The 15,703-nt window shown below is 36.6% G+C and overlaps 1 protein-coding gene across 7 annotated transcripts in view; it reads left to right on the plus strand.

Annotated features, from left to right (window-relative positions):
• megf11 (multiple EGF-like-domains 11) overlaps window positions 1-15,703 on the plus strand; it is a 109,890-nt gene that overhangs the window by 10,049 nt on the left and 84,138 nt on the right. For 6 of the 7 annotated variants that reach the window (XM_044123718.1, XM_044123719.1, XM_044123723.1 and 3 more), the window contains exon 2: window positions 11,639-11,784. The exons of the other annotated variant lie outside the window; for it this stretch is intronic. In XM_044123718.1, the coding sequence (XP_043979653.1) occupies window positions 11,724-11,784 (61 nt within the window). In that variant the 5' untranslated portion in view covers window positions 11,639-11,723. The remainder of the gene's footprint in view (window positions 1-11,638; window positions 11,785-15,703) is intronic. 7 annotated transcript variants of the gene reach the window in all.

Here is a 15,703-nt window from a genome sequence, read left to right on the forward strand (position 1 = left end):
ATGTGCCATATTTTCTTCAATGATTGGTCGTTACAAATCTTTAGCATCAGATCTAAATTAATTCCTTTGCAGAATGATGCCTGTTTGTTTATAGTACAACAGCTGTTTAGTTTTTTTTCTGGCTTTGAAGCTTAATCCCACCAGTCCAGTCCATAAAAGAGTATTTGAAATAAAATAGTGTACTAATTTGACCTTTAAAATTTGTATAAATATGTATTATTTTTTTATTTTGGCACTAATTCATTATTCAACATCTCCTGTGTGTCTTGTCACAATGTTTATGGTTTGTTTGTTGACGCTTTACAAGGGCCCAAATGCTATTTTGTTGACAAATATTACTGAAGTTTCCTATAGCCCTGTGTTGCATTACAAATAGGATTGCAAATTGAAACATTACAGTTTTCTCTATTTTTGATAGAAACTATTGAAACATTACCAGATAAGGTTTTCAGTTTGAGCTTCTCTGTGTGAAAATGTTTCTGAGCCAATTTAAGGTACTTTGTTCAAAACATAAAATCCATCCCACAAAAAGAACTGTGATTTGATTTTTTATTAGTTACGAATTTTAATCTGTACCCAGTTCAGCATGCTTGTTGTATGATAATCTTAATTTTTTACTTTCTTGAAAAAACCTTTTAGTAATTGTCTAACAATCATAGGTCCAACAGAAGTTGAGTGTTGTAATTAAACTGACAAATTTTACAATTTCCATTTAAAAAAAAAAAAAAAAATTGAAACAATTGTTGGCAGAAAACTTTCTCCTCTCTGAAAGACAATCATCTGTAGATTTAATTGGGACAGACAAAGAGCATCTAACAAAGAACACTTTCAAGGTATTGAGTAAATGAATGGGAATGCATACAGTCATCCAAAAAAGGGGGCAATACATAATCCTTAGAAATAACTCTACATGGAATAGAAACATCCTTTGATGTACCAGCTGCAAAGTGACAGGCAGAACTGTAGCACACAGATTTACAGAAAGGTAAAAAATAAGAACAAAAGAGTGTACATCAAGTGCAGATTTAAAACATGAGAAAATAAGACTGCACTGTTTTTTAATGTGGCATACTCAGTTTAACAAAATGCACAATTGTGTAAGGTCATTAAAAATAAGTAAATGTACATATTTGTGCATAGAAAAACAATGGGAGTGTTAGTTTTGAGTTTTATTTGGTTTATGTTGGTCTGTTTCTTTGTTCACTCTTGTTTCTATTTCACTTTAGTGCAGTCCTTGCAAGTGTTTCTAGTTATGTTTATTTCTGATATTATTCCTTGTTACTCTAGTTTATCATGTTTTTTAGGTCCAGTTGTTCTTTAGTGTTAGAGTCATTTCCTAATCCCTTGTGTACACTCGCTTGCCCCCTCTGCCACTTTCTCTCTCTCACTCCCTAATGTGAGCGTTAACTGCAATCAGTTAACTAGTCAGCCCAGGGCCATTGTTTCAGCATTCAACTGACCTCTTTCTCAGTCACTCCTTGCTGGTTCCTCCTGTTACTTCCTGTCTATCCCGTATTCTCCTGGATATACTTGTTGTTTTTTTCTTGTTTTTGTTATTTTTTGTTCTGCACTGGGCCCCTGTGATTTTTGTAACTTTGTATTTTCTTGATTTTCATGAAATCCTCAAATATACTTGACACGCCTACCTGTATATGGACCCACTACAACCTCCACATATCATGACAGGCAAACTATTTACAATAAATGAATAAACTATGCAAATAACATATGCACCTTCGCATGTTGAATGGACAAAATATTCACAAAATTACACATATACTTGCTTGAAATGTATACTGATAAACCAAAATAACAATTATTATAAGAATGTGCAGCCAACTATAAAGAATCTTTTTCCACCTCGACTCAGATAGTTCTTTATGCCTCACCAGATTTTCACAAAACCTTGAATAAAAAGATCTCCACTTTTATCCAATTATCTTATTCTAAAAAGGGGGTACAGGAAGAATTTATGTGCTCATTTCCAAATCAACTTAGTAATACTGAGTTCTCCCACCTCAGGTCCACTGGAAAACTGGATGCACTTTCTGATTATTGGGCTCTATGCCAGCAGGCAAGATAGCAGCGCAGCTCTTTAACTCTCTTTTTCTCTCTGAGAAAGAAGTCTCACCCTGTCATCTTCGCAATTGGACTGGGTTGCTCCGAGGAATGAGAGGAGGCAACAGTTGTCTGTCCAACCGACTGTGATGTTTGGATGAATGAGTCTTCTGGATCCTAGTCAGCACAATGCCTCAATAAAATTGCTGATAAATAAAAGTTACTTGCCTGGTTGATAAGAAAACACACATTCCTTAGGCTGAATACATAGCGCTGGTGTGATCCAGTGCTAAGAGGGGCTGAAGAGGGGTGAATCTGCCAAACCACTTGTGGTTTGCATGTCAAGTAAGTGTAGCAAAGAGTCCAGTCACAGGGCATAAGGCTTAAACATCAGACTAGAAGGTAATATAGTATTAAATTGAACTCTTTCTGTAATGCACAAAGACCCCTCTCACAGAGTTTTTCTTACCTTTGTCCATATATGATAGCGTCCTGTGGAGGAGGAGGGCTACGGCATTCTGAATCTGCTTGGCCAGCATACAAACTGTAACAAGTCCGGGTTAGTGGACAGTTTGGATGTGATGATAAATGTTTTGATCCATCTTTCAAAACATTTAATAATCATGGATTTGAGGACTATGAACCTATAAGTCAGTATAATCATTCAAATTGGTAAGGTGGAGTTTTTTCCTCCCGACTCACACCATGAAAGAAAGGGCTGAGTTCATAAGCTAAAAAGGCATCGGCATCTCCTGGGTGATGTGTGTTAAATTCTAACTAAATAGACTGTTGGTTATGGACTTTATTGGTATAAACTAGAATGATTTATAATAGATATTTAAAATACAGAACAGTCAAGTTTTCCCTTTTTCTGAGCAACAATGTGGTGACAGTGGAAAGGCAAAACATTATTTTCATACAATTCAGTGCTAAAGACCAAGGCAGGACATCTTTGGATAGTGACCATGACCGCTTTGGTCCCTACGTCATGACACAAGTCATACCACAGAGCTCTATAAAACAGCAGATTTAGACGCATTGCCACTTACTATGTAAAGTTTCTGCATCTCAGCAATGAATTACCCATGAATCAATTCTGCACAGAAATCCTAGCAGAATGAATTTTATGTGCTCCTCTAAGATGGATAGAAAAGCAGACAGCGTGTGTAAAATAAATTAATGTCTACCCAAGTTTTGGAGAAAATTGTGTTGAGCTAGTGTATGATTCTGGTTATTATTAATGCAAGGTGTAAAAGTCAGTATCTGTGCTGCTACATTTGTGCATCAGAGCATGGACGACTTCCGTAATGGTGAAAGAAATTACTATTTATATAGAGGTGTAAATAAGAATTTTGAAGTGACACGGTCTCATCAAAACATCTTTTACACAGATTCCTTTGTGTTTAGGCACATCAATTTGTCAACACATTCTGCATGACTTACAACATGCTGGCTTTTCAAATGCAGGTAACTACAACTCAACAAACAGTATATTTAACTGCAGAAAATGTAGTAATTATGGTTAGTTGGTACTGACTTAATGTAGTATGATTTTTATCTGTAAAGACAAATATTTTAATCACAATTATAGTTTCATATTGATTAATTGACTGGGACACATCTGAGACATACATGTTAAAATGTACAACAAAATCATACTCATTTAAATGTACACAGCTACTGATATCTATATGAAAAAGGTAATTTATCTCATGAAAATACTTAATTGGTAAGGCTGTTTCAATTAAGTTATGGATCTTTTTGTTATAAAAGCAATGAAACATGACTTTGTATATTGTAATTTAATTATGACAAAGTACCAAAACTGTGAATTTTATTGTTCTTAAATGTAGGAAAAGAGTACTTGTGTTGTCTTTGTTGTTTGTTGTAGTGTTATGAATGATCTTTATTGCTCAATTCTAAAATGTAGTTACTGATAACCTTTGTAAGCATTGCCCATTACTTCCACACAGTAGTTTAAAAATAGCAAAATCAATGCAGAATACAGAATTTGAACTCATTCATGGTTCAGAACATAGTAAGGCTGTTTCAGTACTAAAATATTTGTCACACATTTATTTTTCATGTGCTTTATATGAGGCTTCAAGCTTACTTTATTGCTAATAATAAACACAATACTTTTTATACCTATATACTCAATCAGCCTTGTATTTTTGTCAGATAATTTTTATTCATTTGATTTTTTTATCAATAAGATTTTTCATTGACCAATTTCTAAATGTGGTTTCTTCTCTAACTCTTGTGAGCCACTCGGAACTGAACATTTTAATGTCATCTGTTAACAGGAATGATCTTGGTATTTTCCATGGCTTGAAGACAACATAGTTGAAACTAGACATTTACATACATTGAAAAATTTAATTTTCACTGCCTGACATCCTAAGTTTCTTCTGTTCAGTGTAAGGTGATATTAGCAAAATTATTTATATTTACTAAATGCCAGAATATTTTTGAGAAAGTTTTTAACACGTTATTTAAACATAACACTTCACGTACATTAAGGGAGCATTCACACCAGGAATGCTCCTCTTTGGTCCTCTTTAATGAAACGTTTGCACTTTAAAGGTGTGAATGCACAATCAAACTCTGCTGGAGATCAAAAAGTTAACTCTGGTCCATTGAATGCATATGTGAATACGAAATGGATTGGCCACAGGAGGGTTAAGTATGACCAAAACAAACTATTCTGAGAAATGATTTGTGTTCTTTTACCAACGACAAAAGAGAAATCCTAGAACTCTAAAGATCTAATCCCACTCTATTTTTGTTTATTTCATGAAAAAGGAAGTTGTGCTCATGTCTTTTTCAGAGGTTTCCATGTTGTTTCCTCCAGTTGTTCTTGGTGCAGCACCACCATAGTTGAGGGGAAGTTAAAGGGTTGATGATGATTGATGATGTCCTTACTCTGTAAGCTTCTGATAAGTTAATTCACAACATGTCAGTTAAATGCAGGCACAGCTGTGAATGTATTCTAAGGCACCTCAAACATACCTCTTCCTTCTGTGACAACAAAAAAATCTAAACAAATTAGGCAAAGCATCTCTCAGAGAATTATGGGCCTCCTAAAGTCTTGTTTATTTTTTAGTACAATTTTCAGATTGTGGAGGGTGCCACATTCATTAGCTCAAATAATGTAAATGTAAATACTATGTGCAGACATGATACTGCTCAAAAAGGAAATTAATGTGTTTTGTGTATTTGCACTGAACAAAAGTCCTTGTGAAGTTGCTGGCTGAAATGCATCATTAGCCACAGTTGCTAAAAAAAACCCCACTAAAAAAGGAAGAAACCATGATTTCAAAAACACTGTAAAGTTTGTAATGCACTCAGTGACAAAGACTTAAAATTCTAGAGACATGTATTATGTTCTAATAAAAGTAAAATTCAACTGTCTGGCCATAATTATAATAGTTATATTTAAAGGAATAGAAGGAGGAAATTAGTAAACTTGAGAACACCATTCCAACTGTGAAGTACACAAGTGGGAATATTATGTTCTTAGGGTGTTTTACTACAGGAGGGACTGAGACATATAACAAAATAGACAGACCTATGAGGAAAGGACATTATGCATTAAAGAAATATTTTAGGGAGGTTAGAGCTTAAGTGCCACAGAGTCTTCAAAATAGACAACACCCCAAGCATACCCTCAAGTTAGTTACAAATTTGCTAAAAGGCAATAACATTTTTTTATTGAAGGGTTCATCACCAGGTACTGGCCTCAGTCCCAATTCAAAATTCCAGGAACTACTGTGAAAACAGATTCCCAAAATATATGACCAAAGTCATGCAGTTTAAAAAGCAGTTCAACCAAATTTTAAGGAAATATTGACTTCTGAAGATGAAGTATTAAAAATATCTATATCATTAACTATTCTGGTATTTAGACTGGACCTTAAGAATAAAAAATTTTACAGGTAAGTGTAAACATCTAGTTTCAACTGTACATATGAAAGAAATGGTTTGGACCCAAAATTCACCTCTGAGGAACACCAGAAGCAATCTCAAAGCATAACAAATCATGCTTCTGTAGTTTCACAAGTTTTCCTCGTTTACTTGAACAACTCGCCACTCGTTGATTTCCCCCAACCTTACATTCAAGATCTGTGTATTTCTTGGACTCAGTGCAGACTTATTCAATACATGTTTTTCAAAGTTTGACTTGAAGTCCCTTGAGATCTCAAAGCATGGTCTGTAAAAATGGCAAAGTGCATCCACGTGCAGTGGCTTTTCTCTTCCATTCATCCCTAGACTCCCTTTCGCTTCACACACTGCTTACCCTGCGACATTTGGGACGGGTTTCTCACTGCTTGGCTTCTCACATCTTGGACAGTGACACAAAATAAATGAAGACATGCAGAAGACACAAGGTTCAGAGTTGGAAGGGCTTGGTGGCTGAGGTGTGAAACTACTGGAGTGTAAAATTGCCCTGGCAGCCGTGCTGTTGTTTCAGCATTTCATCTTGAGCTGCTCAGCTTGACTTTCCTTGCACTGTTCAGAGCCCTGTATACGTCTTTTTCATTTGTTTTCCCATCCACACCTTACTTCTATTGAGTTTGACCTCAGGTCTGTAGGAGCTGTGTTACTCTGCAATAACTATGCAGTCTGGTAAATATCCTTGGTTCTCCACTGAAGATCATCGTGGTGGGAGAGAGCAGAAGGTTCAACAGGCTAATATTCACATATTAATGTGTTCAGTGATGTCCAACTGTTCTTCAGCAGTTCTCATTACTCGCAATCAGTCACAGGCTGGATAATTGTTTGAGTGGGGAGAGAAATCCTTGCTGGTCCATGTAAGAGCCCGAGTGGTGCTTCCTCCTGGTGGCAGCAGGAGGCCACAGCCAGGATGCAGAGAGAGGACAGATGTAGCACAGAGGATATTACAACACATTTGACAGTCAAAGTGATGCCTGGGGTTGGTTATTAAAGGCATGAGGCAAACACAGTGAATAATCTGAATAGTAGCCAGAGCAAAGTGACATCAAGCACCCTGTTATTTTGGTTCATTAAATGGTTTTGTATCGCTAATTAGCTTTCTTATGAGAAATGTTGGCCAAAAGCTAGTAATTGGTGACATTGTTGTGACTGTAGATTTTGTGCCTGGTATGTAAGGAATCCAAATATAATTAATTAGAAATCAGTATGCTAGTGCTTGATGGTGTAAAAAAACTAAAGAAGAGCAAAGTTGCAATGTGCTCTGTTCTATTATCTATATTTGATGATTGTGTTTACTCACATTAGTTTCACATTTTCTGTTCTTTCTTTGAACAGCTTCAGAACAGATGGCTGCCTAGCTTCACTGCATTCCTCCCTTGAGTGACTTATTCTCCATTCATAAAGCTAACGTTAGACAAGTGAAGTTTTTCTGAAGTCCAACCACAGACATTTTCTCAACATTGTCTGTGGTTTGAAAGTGGGAGGATTCCTGCCTGGGTGTTTGTACAAGACAGAAAGCCCATGTGTCAAGAGTAAAGGAAACAAAAGAGGCATAAGCACGTCCTTCCAGTAGGCTGTATCTGTTGTTGGCCTGCCCCCGCATTAAGGCAAGGTTATTCTGATGAAAGATGGTGTTGAGATTAGTGAGCCCTGCCCGAACGCGTGGACGTCCGGCGTGCTGTGCCGTGTGATTTATGAGAGTCGTGATATCAGAAGTCGCCACATGAATAAACCATGTAGGCAGAATTAAGCTCCTGTTAAACGACGCACAGCATTTTCTCAGGTGCCTTAACAACCACACAGGAATCAAAGTCATGGAAGGGCTGCAGCTCTGGGCTGATGCCCTGGAGCAGCTGGTTTTGAAACAAGTTCCTGATTTATGTGCACATTCACTCATAATATGGCCCATAAATTTAGCATTCTCAGCTTATTTTTCTTATGTTTATGTATATTTTAAAGTATATGCTTAAATGTGACATCATTTGACATTATATAATTAATATAGTCAGTTATATTCAAGACACATTCTGAAATATGCCAAACATGATAAATCAATTCTACTTAATGATTTGTTTCACCTCAGGACTTCTGTATTAGTAATATACAGAGAGTAAAAACAGGATTTCACTTATGTTTGCCTTCTTATTTATCTGATAAACCCAGCATAGAAATTCTGAGATAATATATAGTGCACATTTGTGTCTCTGCTAAGAATTAACACAAGTGCTATTCAGTTGTTACAGTGGTAACCACTATCATAACTTAACCTCATGTTGTGATATGCAGACTCTATGTATGCACTCATGAAGACTTATCTTGGCATGCTGAATGCATGAATTTCCTCCAGTTTAAGGGAGTCAATTTAATTTCTGATGAATTCAGCTAATAAAAATTACCAGTCACACAGCATTCAACTTTTATGTCTAATGTTTGTTTGTTATAATTACTTCTGTTGGTGCTAGTGTCACTCAAAAATGTTCCTCAATTGATTAAAAATTAACCCATCTATAAATTTCAGGTGGTAGGGTTGTGTAATTAATCAAATTAACCATTTAATTTCCCCCCACTACGGCACCCATAAACCATGTATAGAACAATAAACTTTTATGTTCAGATGCACAAGTACATGGAAAAATAAATAAATAAATAGATCAAAATATAGTTATGTCACAGCAAAAGTAACTCACCATGCTTTCTTTCTAATTTGCATGCACAGCAATATGCCATGATTGCCTTATATATTTTACAGATGTGACAGGACTTGATTTTTCACAAAAAGTGCTTTGTTTGTTCTCATTTAGGTGTTTGCAAAATATGTTTCTTAATGTGCTATCCTTCTTTCATTAGTTCCATATAATAATGTTTTTTTCCTCAAAAAAGAAAAATGTAACAAACAAAAACGTTTTTCTAAGGTCAAGGTGGTGTGAAAAAGAAATAGCAACAAATAATGTTTCATCTACATATTGCAAAGATTATAATGTTTAAGTCGATAGAAACACTCAAGTCTAAGCACCATTCCCCACAAATGCAATTTGGAAAGCAGTGACTGGCATTTATTTTTAGTTCTGTTTCTTTTTGTGTCCTTCTGGCCTTGAAACACATCAGACATTCAGGTATGTGTCTGAAACCAGGGAAACCAGTGTCTCTGACGCACCACACCATGGCCTCTCTAATGAGGCCTGACTCTTAATGACTCAAAGCCACCAGCAAGAGACAATGATGGCCAGCAGTGGGGTTTATCTCATTGGCAGTCTGTGCAGTGTAGTAACATTGCTAACCTTTAGATCACCCCATATTAGGATGCAGGAGAATCCCTCCGTAGTGATTACAAAACGGATTGAGTAGCTTCAAGATGTCTCATAAAAGTTGTATATGAGTGCTCAGCTTGAATGTAAAGGTGGGATAATAGGCTGTTTGTGCACAGACATGTCACACAGTGCAGCCTAACTCTGATCAGAAATTCTCTCATGGTTCTTCAGACAGGATTGCAATGCAAAGTGAGGTTTCTGTTGACTGGTTTTGATTATGTTGAGGGAAATTAACATAAGCAAGACCAAAGTCAGGCATTTTGACAAACAGAGCTATAAGATGGGGCTGGAAAGTAGCTCAAATCCAAAGATGTGACGCGAGCTTTCTCATGCTGTCGTTCCTGCTGTGCATCATTCATGCAACAGTGCTGGAACTGGTCAGCCAGGGGACAAGGTGGTTAATTGCCTTGCACTTCAATAAGTCACAGACTGAAGACATATGGCTTTAATCATTCAGATGTCTCTGCTGATAGGCAGTTCAGGGGTTAAAGGTGATTCTGCCTCATCTGAGTTAATGTTCCTCCAGGTAGGTGTCCGATGTAGAAAGTGAATGCAAGCGTCAAGATTCAGAAATTTTTGTCCTCACACACACCTGCACTACATCGTACATAAACCTCGACTCTGTATTCTGCATCTGGTACATGTTCCTCAATAACCTGAAAGATGTTGCTATTTCAGCTGTTTGTCAGCTGGAACAGATGCATCTGCTCATCGATTGAGAGGGTTTCATAGTCTCAGTAATCAAAGCGGTGACAAACAGGAGAGAAACACATTCAGGGTGAATACAGTCTCTGGGGAACAATTTGTTCGGTGTAAACTGAACATGTTTGAAGTTAAAACATAAAGATGCTGTTTTCAGGGATTTCTTCTCGTGTGGGGGAAGGAGGGAAGCCTCAAGTGATGAGTGTCATATCGATTCAGCTTCTCTGTCTCGCACTATACTTTGTTCCCTGTTTTTGTATGAGAAATCAACAATTTCTAAAAGTTACTTAGACACAATGTCACGTCATAAATAAAAGATGTGATTTGTCTTTTGAAAGAGATGCTTAAATGTTAAAATCCACATTAAGGAAAAAGGCAGGTGGATTCAGGTATAACAGAATATCAAGGAGTTTCTTGTCCTTGACATTCAGGTTGTCACAGACTGTGACCAGCTCTTATAGCGTAACATTTGGCAACAAAAATGACCCAGTATATTTCAGTAAAGGTCCTGAATGCTAATTATAATTTGATATTAAAAGAGAAAGGAAATAAACTGCAGGTTTTATATGCCCAAAAAGTGTTTGTTTGACAGGGAGCACTTTCAATTCATTATGTTAGTTGATTGGTTATAGCTTGCAGGCTAATTGTGTTAAAATTTTACTTTAACATTGACATTTTTGAGCTCAAAGTTGATGAAACTAATGGAAATGTCCCAAAAATTGGAAGTTCAGGTGGGAACAATGGTTGTATTCTTTAACCCTCCAAATCCTTCATGATGACCTTGTATCAAACCAATATGCTGACTGCTGAAGTTAATATTGTAGTGTTTCAGTATTACTTTGAAATAAATTTAAAGATGTACCCCCAACAAATGCACAGATTTATCAGATTACTAAAGTAATATTTATAAATTGCCTAATTTGTCGCTATATGTGAGTGAAATTCAATTAATTAGTAGCTGTCTTAGTAAATCAGCTAATACATCTGATTGACTACATTTGACAATTATTTGTCTGCCCTCATGGCCCCAGAAGTAGTTCATATACAAAATAAATCATTTTGAATAATTTTCACAGCAAGGAACAAAACAATTAATTGTTGTTCTTTTGTATTCATGATGATTCACAGCTAATAAAAGGGAGAACAATGTCAAAGCTGTGCCATCTGAGATAACCACAGCAATGTTCTCTATGTGCCTCCATTTTCATTGTAATAACACTTACCAAAGCTTTGTTACTGAGTGCAGATAATGTGATCTCGTCATATTGTTGACAAGCCACTTGTAGTGTGTGAAGTGTGAAGTTCATTTTATCAGTCGCTCTTGAGCTTATGTAGTTTATTATTTTTTTTATTTCAGGATTAACCTTGTGTGTGCCTGCGTGTGTGTGTGTGTGCGTGTCTGTGTGGATAGCATGTAGGTGGGAGGTATGAAAGCTGCGTGGTTGGATGTGAAGACCCGTGCTATAAACTGGCCTTTCACTTTGTGAACTATTTACCTGTTGATCCCATGAGAAATTCCTAACATTGTGTGAATGCATGTGTTTGAGCGCAGGCAAAGAAGCAAGTGTCTTGAGCGTGTCATCATGAGCTCATTATTTTTTTCTGTTCTGTAGATCAGCAACCTGTCATCACCTCTCCGCTCAAGTCTGTGTGCAGCAGCACTTCTGTACCTTCGTGCTCTCAGAATCACTTGAAAGCATGCTTCGGATGCTTCGGCAGCCGTACAAAAGCATCAAGGGACCACAGGCTGTAAGATTAGGTGAGCTTAAGGCCACACGCCTCTGGCTATTGGATCTGTCTCTGTCTGTTACTTTAGGCACACACTGGTACCTTAATTTGTTGGCACTTATCACAATAGCAACTTCTCAATTTACCCTGGCACATTTTTAAAAAAACCAATCCCATCCTCTCTTGGCTTTACTCACTAGGCTCATAATAGGGAGAGCACCAAGGTTTGAAAAATGTGGCAAGTTATGAAGTAATCTACTTGTCCGGAGTCATTTAGAGGCATGACTCAGGTTGGCTGGTCTAATCAGGGAAATTCTAAAAGCTTTCCAGTCCATCAAGCAGTGGTATTTAATTGAATTCTTTCACAGAAAAGACCTGAATATGAGTGCAGTCATGGTCTGTAATGTGTATATGTTTTTATCAATCATCCTTGTAAGGAAAGGAACGTGAATATAACCTGTGCTCGTTCAGATTAACTGCTACTTAGAGGAAGTGAAGGTCCAATTGATTTTCTTTCACATGTGAGTGAGCTACATGTGGCTTTCAATTCAAGGGTTTTAGCAGAACTTGTGAGAGCCTGTGCAATTAAACAGAGTCTCTCAAAAATCATTGAACACATCTGAAAGACACTGATGCACCTGCAACAGTGTCAGAACGCCATTCAGCCATTAACAAATAAAACATGCTCTGTCTCATGCATTTTCTCTCCTCTGTAATTATATGCAAGGGTGAAATCCATCATTGTCATCTGATTGTATACACACTGCTCTTGCTTTCTTTATGCATCTTAGGAGAAAAATCCTGCTGAGCTCTGCAGGCGTTTCTCAAACACAACACATGCACGATATTGAAGGTCTTAATGAAGGTGATGAACACTGCAGCTAATGCTAAATATGTATAAATCCTTTTAGAAAGTACTATCAGGAAAATTTCCACAAGCGTTATAGCTATCAAGACTGAGAAGAGAAATGGTTTACATGGACATCCCCTTTTCTTCCTTGGATTTTATGAAGAGATACATCAATCAGAGATATGGAACGCTGAAATAAACAAGTTAGAGAGTCTCACCTCAGAGTGCTGGCCAACATGGCTGGTGTGAATTGTTTAAAACAAAACAATGGGTATGCCTTTTTTTGACACAGAATCCTGTAGGTGAACAACAAAACAAATGCAGAATGAAAGTGTTTTTACTTTAGTTTTATCTTTTTTGACTTTTGTATTTATTTTATTTATCCAACCTTTATTTCAACAGGAAAATCCCATTGAAATAAAGAAATTATGTTGCTCAAGAATCCTAGCCAAGACTTGCAGTTACACACAGGTTACAGAACATTCATAACAAAAACAGAAAAAAACTAACCCTTTTAAACACCTCACTTACAAAAAATAGCTAGCCATCTCTTCTAATTGTAACAGCAACCACACTGAAGGGCATCGTTGTTAGCACACTATGGTATGTGTAGATTTATTTCATTTGCTGGTTGTATGTATTTTATATATTTTAGTGTTTGGACTACACTTAGTTTTCAGAAACTTTTTTCTTTTGGATTAATGTGAATTTACTATACAGCAACATAAAGTCTACAATGTTTGTGTTTTTTAACAAGGAGTGTTACATTTGAGTAATTTCAGAACCTGGGAAGGTAAGCTCATTTATCTTGCTTTCCTTTTGCGTAACGAGAGGGTTAGGCTGAAATTTAAAGTATTTTTGTAGCTAATCACAATTACTCTCAACAGAGTAAAACATTTTGTATAGCCATTCAAACTCAGTTTTTATCTTAGAATGTACTTGCATCCTTATCAGAGGTACGCTCGCTGATAGAAAGAACTGCTCATTTTATAAAATCCTGTATGGAGCTGGCCCCAGTTTCTCAGCGGTTAACTGACTGAAACAAAGCCTGATTGCAACACTGCCCTTGCAGACATATTCAATAAGTACTTATCAGAAATTGATTATTCATCTTATGCTGCTCTTCTTACTCTGATGTTCCCACCATTCTTCGACAGTTGTTGTCAGTCAGAAGGCCACATGTTCTGTTGCTTTACAATCCAATCTTTGCAGTCCCACTAGTCTGTTACTTATATGCAGACGTGTTTTCTTGAGGTGACATAGCTGTTTTAATCTCAATATCTCCTGCTGTTTTCTTATTTTCTATGCTCTTACTTTCACTACTGAGACTTAGCAAAAATATTTAAGAGACTTCTGCTTTACAATGTCTTCTCAGTAGATGAAACAGATAAGCCCATCAGGTCATTCAGGTTATATTTAGGTGTGAGTCTCTGTTCTCAAAGTTTTTAGCCTTTACAGGCAAAACAAAACTCTTGGTATAGATGATACATTTTTAGACAAACAAATGGAAGAGAGAGAGGATGCAATTGACAGAGGGCAAATACATCAGCACACCACATAGTGTTGTACTGATGTGTTGAAGTGATGTTGGCTTCAACACTGGCTGTGCCCTTCAGTGTTGCTGGTAAGAATAAGAAGCAAATCACTGTATCATTTTGGGTGACTAACAAAATAAAACAGCATATGTTGCATTACTTTTCCGACAAAAGACTTTGTTTAATGAAGCATATTGATGACTTCATATGAAGTTCAAAATAATTTAAGTCTTTCTACTTTTCTGTTTTCATCTTGTAAGTCTCTGGCTGATGGACCCTGCCGAGAAAACAAAATTTATGGCTTCCACTGGATTGTGGCTTGTCATTTACACTATGGCCCTGTCTGAATTTGTGCTCAGCTTTATTGTCTATATTCAATGTTTAGTCCATATCACCCTCCACCAAAAAATGTCAACTAACCAACTAGGTTTTAACTCCTCTTAGTCTCAAAAACTATTCTCTGGGACACCTGGACTTACTTGGTCCATTTTGCCACCCATGCTAACTATAAATAGCTTTTAGAATTGAAATTATTTTCCCAATAACTTTAAACTTTAAACCAATAACTGTGGAAAATTACCTGCTTGGAAGTCTCTGGAAGAGCAGCCAGACGACTTGCTCTTTTACTGTGAACAAGTAGAAGCAAAGTTAAATTAATTAATTAACCAGCTTTGATTAATTAAATTTTTCAGAAATATCCTTGCACTTATCCAAAAAAATCAAGTAGCTAAGCACATGCTTTGAGACTGCTATACATCACTTCAAGATTGTCAAGTGCCTCAATTTTATTATTATTATTATTTTTTTCTTTTTTTTTAACAACAGACAACAGTGGAAACACAATTTCACAGAAGCACAAAATGATGTGGGTGATGTGGAGAGTTGAAAAAAAAATAATCTTGTTATGACATAAAGTTTACACACCACCACCGGCATTTTAGGAGGCCAATGGCGTATGCCACAGTGTGAATACCGACACAGGTGTGCACCTCTCCTGCTCTCCGGAAACACATTTAAGTATTGTGAAATCTTTTGTTTTAATTGAAAGTTTCTCATTTATAGTTATGGTTCTTCAAAACATATATCAGACTGCGTTTTTGAATGCTTATGGTAATCTGCATTTAAAGTTTGACATGTAATCAAAGGCCTGTGGGAATCATGGAGCAGTTTCAATCAGAATCCCACCTCACCATCTGTGTCTTCAGTCAGAGACTTCTGCATATTTGCCATTATACAGACTGCTATAGGATATCCTTTCCGCCCACAGCCATCACAATTCTTTGAATAACCTTGAATTAATATCAGTTATGACAACATTTATTTTCTCTTTGAGATCAATAAAGTAGTCTTAAATTTGTATTGAATATAAATTTCCCGGAATTTCCAAAACAAAGGATGGTGTGCATGAGTCCGAGTTGTCATGTGGAACCACACATTTTCAAGTTTGTGTTTTATAAATCACAGCCTTTGTGTGGAAAGGTACTTATGTAAGTTTGCTGCACCGTTTTGTGTGTCCATCAGCTTTATAAATGAGACCCCTGGTCCTCTTTATAATCCACTTCCAC

This window comes from Gambusia affinis, linkage group LG08, assembly GCF_019740435.1.
Source record: "Gambusia affinis linkage group LG08, SWU_Gaff_1.0, whole genome shotgun sequence".
Taxonomy (NCBI): Eukaryota; Metazoa; Chordata; class Actinopteri; order Cyprinodontiformes; family Poeciliidae; genus Gambusia; species Gambusia affinis.